General features: G+C 34.1%; 1 protein-coding gene across 3 annotated transcripts; it reads left to right on the top strand.

Moving 5' to 3' along the window:
• Positions 1-2045: 2045 nt before the first annotated feature.
• LOC140841406 (SEC1 family transport protein SLY1-like) lies at positions 2046-5206 on the top strand. Of its 3 annotated transcripts, none has more exons than XR_012120168.1 (4): positions 2046-2196; positions 2282-2623; positions 3052-4598; positions 4704-5206. XR_012120168.1 is itself a non-coding variant. In XM_073208798.1 (3 exons), exons 1-3 carry the CDS (start codon positions 2166-2168, stop codon positions 4536-4538), a joined length of 1860 nt encoding a protein of 619 aa, XP_073064899.1. In that variant the 5' UTR covers positions 2046-2165; the 3' UTR covers positions 4539-5206. The 3 variants fall into 3 exon arrangements, 1 of the variants encoding a protein (XP_073064899.1); XR_012120169.1 differs by having other exon boundaries at positions 4761-5206; XM_073208798.1 differs by having other exon boundaries at positions 3052-5206.
• Positions 5207-7904: the final 2698 nt, after the last annotated feature.

A 7904-nucleotide genomic window follows, 5' to 3' on the forward strand; every position in this document is an offset into this window, starting at 1 on the left:
TCATTGGTGACCAAAGAACTAATTTAAAGCCAGAAACACTTTCCATGCTAACGTGCCTACAAGATTGGTTTGCCGCAGAAAAAAAGAATAGAACCTCTGGCGCGATCGATGAATTCCAAAGCTCAAGTTCCGACGAAGATCCAGAATATTCAAAATACATTTTAATAAATCGTGATGAATTTTAGATGTTCAATTGTAAAAACAAATGTTTAAGTTATTCTGTTAATTTTGTTGGAAAATTTGATGTTTAATGAATGAAAATTTAGCAATTTAATCAATGTGTTTGATTGGAAAAATTCGAAAAGAAAAACGAAGCTTAATGAACGAATATTAAATTTGGTAGTTCTGAATTAAACTCGAAACAAGTTCATCAAATGTTGAACAAAATTAAAACGAGTAGTCGGAACATTTAAGGGACGGAAATCGAAAGAAAAAAACGCGCATGAACAGTGGCAGGCGCGCCCCCGCGCGCGGATCTGTGCGCGCGGGTGCGCGCGCCTGCCGAGCGCTCTCAGCAGGCTCTGCCGAAAGCTCTCAGCAGCGTCTGCCGAGAGATGCCGAGCGCTGCTCGGCAGCGTGCGGCACGCGCGAGCGCGTACGTCTGCGCAGGCGTGCGCACCTGTGCGCACAGACGCGTCCCTTCGACTTTTTCAGACATTTTTTCATTAATATAACTAATTTTAATTATATAGTAAAATATAATAAATTAAAGTTCAGAACCGGTTTGACCCGAATTGGAACCAGTTTATTAGAAGCCGAACCGGTCTTGGTTTGGATTGGTTCCAAGTTTTTCAACTTGGAACCGGAACCGGTGCGAAACCGGTTCCTCACCGGTTCTGACCGATTCCGAACTCACTGGACCCAGAACCGGTAGGAACCGGTCCGGTGGAACCGATAACATGAATAATGTGCCATCGCTATCCTTATTGGAATGGAAGAAAATATTAAATAAACTATTTTTTATACATTTTTTTTATATCCTATCCTAATCTAGAGAGTGAGGAAGAATCGAACTTGAGTCAATAGATGGAGAATTTCGGAGAGGACATTGGGCTAAGCCCTCGGTCTCAACTATTTTTTATACATTTTAGTAAAAAATAAATAAATAGATATAATAAATGACTATTAATTCAACTTAATGTTAAAACGAATTAGATTTGTCGAGTCAATTTATTTCATCATATAAAATAGATGAGTTGAATTTCCGACCTCTTTTTATATTATTAGTGTTGGCAAAAACTTGTGTGAGACAGTCTCACGGGTCGTATTCGTGAGACGGATATCTTATTTAGGTTATCCATGAAAAAGTATTATTTTATATGCTAAGAGTATCACTTTTTATTATGAATATGGGTAGGGTTGACCCGTCTCACAGATTAAAATCCGTGAGACGGTCTCACATGAGACCCACTCATTAGTGTTACATACATTTCTAAATCATGTTTTTTTTATTTATGTGTTCATGAATATTTTTAATCAAGGTAATTTATACTTCTATACTATATTATTAAATGTGAGGACATGATAATAACTACCTATAGAGGACACCAATTTTTTTTTTCTCAATTTTACCCTTATATGATACTAATATTACACTTTTGTTTTTTGTTTTGTTTTTTAAAATTTTAACACACACTTTTATTTTTATTTTTTTTTATTTCAACCATTCAAATATCAATTTAGTACCTCTATAATTTGTCAAATTTCACTTTATTCCATCGATAATGATAAAAAAGATTGTATACACACGCATCGTGTGTGCAAAGTAACTAGTATTTTATTTATAACTACATAGAGATGACACTAACTTTTTTTTTCCAATTTTACCTTTATATGATAATGATATTACATTTTTATTTTTTTTTTTTAAATTTCAACACACACTTTTATTTTTATTTTTTTTATTTCAACCATTCAAATATCAATTTAGTCCCTCTAAAATTTTTCAAATTTCACTTTAGTACATCGATAATGATAAAAAAGATTGGACACACACGAGTAACTAGTTATTTATAATTTATGCCCACACGACATAAGTATGTCAACTAAAGAATTATTAGCTCTCAATAAATCGGTTAAAAGAAAAGAAATTGCGAAAAACTTAGGGGAGGCGTTGTCCGTGGTTTCTCCTCGATTCATCGCTCGCTGTCGAACCCGTAGATCTGATGGCGCTAAATATACGTCGGAAGCAAACAGGTAAGTAAGCCTTCATTCTATGTTTCAGCTGTGAATTTGAATTGGAATTTCCTCGATTGAATTGTGAAATTTGATGATTTTTCAGAGTGCATAATCCGGATGTTGAATCTGAACCAAGCGGTGAGCACCGCCGGTGGAACCGCCAACGAAGAGGTGTACAAGATCCTGATCTACGATAGGTTTTGTCAAGACATACTCTCACCGCTTATCCGTGTCAAGGACCTGCGCAAGCATGGCGTCACCCTCTACTTCCTCCTCGACAAGGATCGGAACCCGGTGCACGATGTCCCCGCGGTGTACTTCCTCCAGCCGACGCAGCATAACATTCAACGTGTAGTCGCCGACGCTTCCAGAGGACTCTACGATGCATTTCACCTCAATTTCTCATCCTCGATCCCCAGGCCCATGCTCGAGGACCTTGCTACTGGTTAGATCCTTATTTTGGTTATCTATTTGATTGATTAATTCATTTATTTTCGGCAATGCTTTGTTAATTTTGAGTTTGTTTAGAATTTGGATTTTGGAGAACTGTGATTCCATGAGAAAGATGTGAATTGGTTTGTTGATTGTGATCTGATAGATCTTGTGGTTGACAAGTTGGTTTAAACTTGGTCTCTCTGTTTCTTAGACTATAATGGTCTAGCAGAAAGTTGAAACTTACACGGAGAGTGTTTTTTGATTTCGTTGATTAGCTGTTGTTGAATTCCAGTTGTTGCTCTTCCTGATTTAAATAACACTTGTAAATGTACGTTTTAAGATCTTCTACGGTTCAAACATTGGTTGCGTGTCATGTGGCACGATGCTTGACCTTGAATAAGAGAATAGCCTAATGTCTGGTTCTTTGCTGTGCCTCAGGAACAACTCAATCTGATTCAATTCAGAGAATTTCCAAGGTGCTTGACCAGTATTTGGAGTTTGTAACACTAGAGGATAACTTATTTTCTCTTGCCAACAAGAGTTGTTATGTTCACTTGAATGATCCGTCAGCTGGAGATAAAGAGATTGAGGAAATAGTTGAAAAGATTGTAACTGGGCTGTTCTGTGTTTTGGTGACGCTTGCAGTTGTGCCAGTTATTACATGTCCCCGCGGTGGGCCAGCTGAGATGGTTGCATCCTTACTGGATCAGAGATTGCGGGACCATTTGTTGGCAAAGAACAATTTATTTACCGAGGGTGGAAGCTTTACTAGCTCGTTTCAGAGGCCAATTTTGTGTTTATTTGATAGGAATTTGGAGCTATCAGCGGCCATACAACATGATTTTAGGTATAAGCCACTCGTTCATGATGTGCTTGGTCTGAGGCTGAATAGATTAAATGTAAAAGGGGAGAAAGGGGGAATGAAATCATATGAATTGGATCACTCGGATCCATTTTGGACAGCTAATTGGTCATTGGAGTTTCCAGAAGTGGCCGTGGAAATCGAGACACAATTAAGCAAATATAAAAAAGATGTTGAGGAGGTAAATAGGCGTACAGGTGGTGGAGATGGGGCTGAATTTGAAGGGACAGATTTGATTGGAAACACCAAGCATCTGATGAACGCAGTAAATTCACTTCCTGAATTGACTGACCGGAAGCAAGTTATCGATAAGCACACCAATATTGCTACTTCGTTGTTGGGTGAGATCAAGGAGAGGTCTCTTGATTCTTATGCTAAAAAAGAGAGTGAAATGATGGCCCGAGGTGGAATTGACCGGAATGAGCTTCTTGCGGTGCTCAAGGGCAAAGGTACTAACATGGATAAATTGCGATTTGCTATCATGTATCTTATTTCAACAGAAAGTACCCCTCAATCAGAAGTTGAAGCTGTGGAGGCGGCGCTGAGAGAGTCTGAGGTTGATTCTAGTGCTTTTCAGTATGTTAAGAAGATAAAAGCATTAAATGTTTCCTTGGCATCAGCTAATTCAGCTAGTAAGAGTAATATTGTTGATTGGGCCGAAAAACTCTATGGGCAGTCAATTAGTGCAGTAACTGCTGGAGTGAAAAACTTGTTGTCTAGTGATCATCAATTGGCTTTGACAAGAACAGTTGAGGCGGTAATGGAGGGAAAACCAAATCCTGAAATTGAATCTTATCTTGTGTTTGATCCCCGTGCTCCCAAGTCAGGGTCAAGCGGCAGCCTCCTAAAAGGCCCATTCAAAGATGCTATTGTATTCATGATCGGTTGTGGAAATTACGTAGAGTATGGGAGCTTGCAAGAATTTGCACGCCGACAGCAACCAGTAAAGCACGTTGTATATGGAACAACTGAGATTCTCACAGGAGCTGAATTTGTCGAGCAACTTGCTTTGCTGGGGCAAAAAATGGGTTTTGGAAGTAGTATCCCTGCTCCAGCCCATTAGGATATGTGTTTTAGTTTCTGTATCGCAAAGGCATGGCTTCTGTTACATTTGGAGGTTCAGGTTAATTTTATTCTTTCACAGTTAACCCCATCATATGGTGCATTTTTGTTGTTTCATTTAATAGTTATCCATATGATAGATGAGATGCTGGTGTTTGTTTCGTAGTCCCTTATCAGCTCAGCCCATTTACGGTGTAACTGGGTAATTATTGTCCTACATCAGGAAAATCAAACCCTATATTGTAGCAACCATTGGATGCGTAAGTCCATGCTGAAAGTTATCTAATGCCAGTTCTCTCCCCTCCGATTATCGTCTCAGCTGGCCCATTATTTTGCTGGTTAGTATTGGAGCTGAGGCAACCACTACTGCTCATGAAATCCAATGGTCCGCAATGGCCAAATATATATATATTTTTCATGCGGGCAACGTGTGAAAGATATTTGTGCCCTTGTGAGCCGTTGGATTTACCGTGGGGGCACTGTAACGTCGAATGAATCTTCAAACAGGCTCTTTTGGCCTATCAGTAGGGGCAAGTTTTATTAGGCTTTTGAGTTCATGTGCCTTTTGTTCTGTTTTTCTGAAAAAAGGAAATCTAAGGTTTCGGTGTGGATTTTAGGTTTTCTGTTTGATAAATGCCTAATCTAATGTCCAAACTGTTTTATTTGGTTCGTTTTGTTTTTTCATATCATGGTTCGGTTTTTGCAGTCAAGTTCCAAAATTTTTAAGAGAATCAAAAGTTTACAAATTTGGAAGTAGTAGGAAATATAGTACACAGATGGGAACTAGTAGGAAATATAATACACAAATTTTCAATTTTGAGTAATGAATACAATATTATTTGTTGGTGTTGATAAAAACAAGGTTATAATTGCACCTAAATTGATTCTGTTACCGGTGCAGCAACCCAACAATATTAATTAATTATGTTCATTAAAGAAGTGTGCTTTTTCATGACCATCCCTCTTAATCATTTTCCAACTAGTTTTTATAGGTCTGCTTAAACTGATTTTCCTTCCCTACGATTTCTCGATTTCATGCTACTTTTCAACTCCAATTCCAATAAGGTAAAAACGTGTGTGAGACGGTATCACGAGTCGTATTTTGTCAGACGAATCTTTTATTTGGGTCATTTATGAAAATATATTATTTTTTATGCTTAGAGTATTATTTTTTATTGTGAATATCGGTAGGGTTGACCTGTATCACAGATAAAGGTTCGTGAGATCGTCTAGCAAAAGACCTACTCTTCCAATAATATCTCTTTTTTGTTTGAAGAAACCCTCTAATCTTTGATGTTCATTTGATAAAAATTTATATTTTACATTTCCCTACCACTTTAAAATTATATCAATAAATTTAGAATAGTTACTCTAGAAATCTGTATTATATTATTAAATTTGAGACACTTAGAATAATTAATTTTTATTGTCATGTTTTGTTTTCATTTTATATATATATATATTTGAGACACTTAGAATAATTAATTTTTATTGTCATGTTTTGTTTTCATTTTATATATATATATATATATATATATATATATATATATATATATATATATATATATATATATATATATTTATGTTGGGCAATTTAGAGTTTGAACAATTTGCTATCAATTTACAAGACATGCACATTATATATATGTATATATATATATATATATACACACACACACACACATATTTCTTGTCCCTCGTCTATTGTCAATTTGTCATTCATCAACTGCTGCTAATGGTGGCATGTAATCGGTTGGGTTTCTTTAATTAAATATGACAATAAAACTTGCTCGTCAACCATCAATTCTATCTTGGGTTCAAAATTCAATTATAACAATATCTATTCCAACTCGAAAAAACTTTTTAAATTTAACAAAGTATTACAAAATTAAAGCATTTAAAAAGTTAAAGCAATCAGAAATTTGAGTCCGATAACACTTATATTTTTTAAAGAAAACTTTGATAGAACTTTTAAAAATTAAATTGCTGTAAAATATTTTTTTGTTTGTTTTTAGACTTTTAATATTTTTATTATTTTAGGGTTTGAATTTAAAATTTATATTTATAACCCAATAGCGTCTCTCGACGGATCTAATAACTAGTAAAAGATGGACATGTTGCATGTGTTATTATTATTTTTACTTTGATCAAATAATATTAAAAAATTGATACGAAATTATTTTCAATTTAGAATAACCATTCGATTTAAAAGGGAAGTTTTGTATAGATTTTCTCTATGTAAAATATGGAGTGATTTGATGAGGTTTTAGTATGATAAGAAGGGTAATTATGAAAATTAAATATTTTGGTGTCCTCTAAGTTAGTTACTCTAAGAGTCTCACATTCAATAATATAGTATAGAAGTATAGTTAATAATAATAATAAACAACAAAACAATAATTATTATAAACAACAACAATAATAATTATTATTATTATTTTTTATCGCCAAAAATTCAATTATATTAGTATCTATCTGAAAAATATTTTAAAAAATTGATATTGATCGAGGTTTGCTGACAGATGTTCCGAATTATATTTCAACAATATTTAATCAATAATGAGACATTTAATGTAACTATGTGCATGGTTCTATCAAAGAAAGTGAAAATTGTAACTGCAATTAAATTTATCGATCATACTAATTTTCAGAAAATGAGTCATAGGGAAATTTGCAATTTTGAGAATGAAACAATTCACTTCCAAAGACCCTTTACTTACGGGGGAAAAAGTAAGATGCAAAATTCAATACTAATTGTTATTGCACTTACCTAAATTTCGTCAATAAAAATTTAATTTTGACTCATTAATAGCATTGGTGTTATTTTCATTTAGTACAATTACTTAGGCGTCAATATCTATGAGTAGGTCGACTCGATATATAAATATCTTAGAAAGTAATATTTTCGACATAAAAATAAATTTTTTCTCATGAGTTGAATATATATTTCACAAAATTAATTCACGAAATAGTATGACAAGAGTTTTTGTTCTTGTAAATTGAACTATTGCTACAGTTAATAACTACCATAATATTTTTATTTAGTATAACTATTTATTACAATAATTGCTAGTAATGTCATTATTGTTTATATTACAAAATTATAATTGATTATTTAGTAAAAACACCACAATATTTGTAAATAATATTAAGTTATTGTTTATTTTATTATCATTAATATTATCATTGTTGTTATTAAACTGATTAGGGAAGACAATGGGTAGGATATGGGTCGGATTTCATACATATATCTCCATACTCATTTATTAAATTCATCATTATACTCATCGGGTATTGAATTTTATCCACATCTTCATACCCATCGGATTATCAGATATTCATACCCTACTCAAATACCCTATTATCA

The sequence above is a fragment of the Primulina eburnea genome, chromosome 9 (assembly GCF_022965805.1).
Source record: "Primulina eburnea isolate SZY01 chromosome 9, ASM2296580v1, whole genome shotgun sequence".
In the NCBI taxonomy this organism is placed as follows: domain Eukaryota; kingdom Viridiplantae; phylum Streptophyta; class Magnoliopsida; order Lamiales; family Gesneriaceae; genus Primulina; species Primulina eburnea.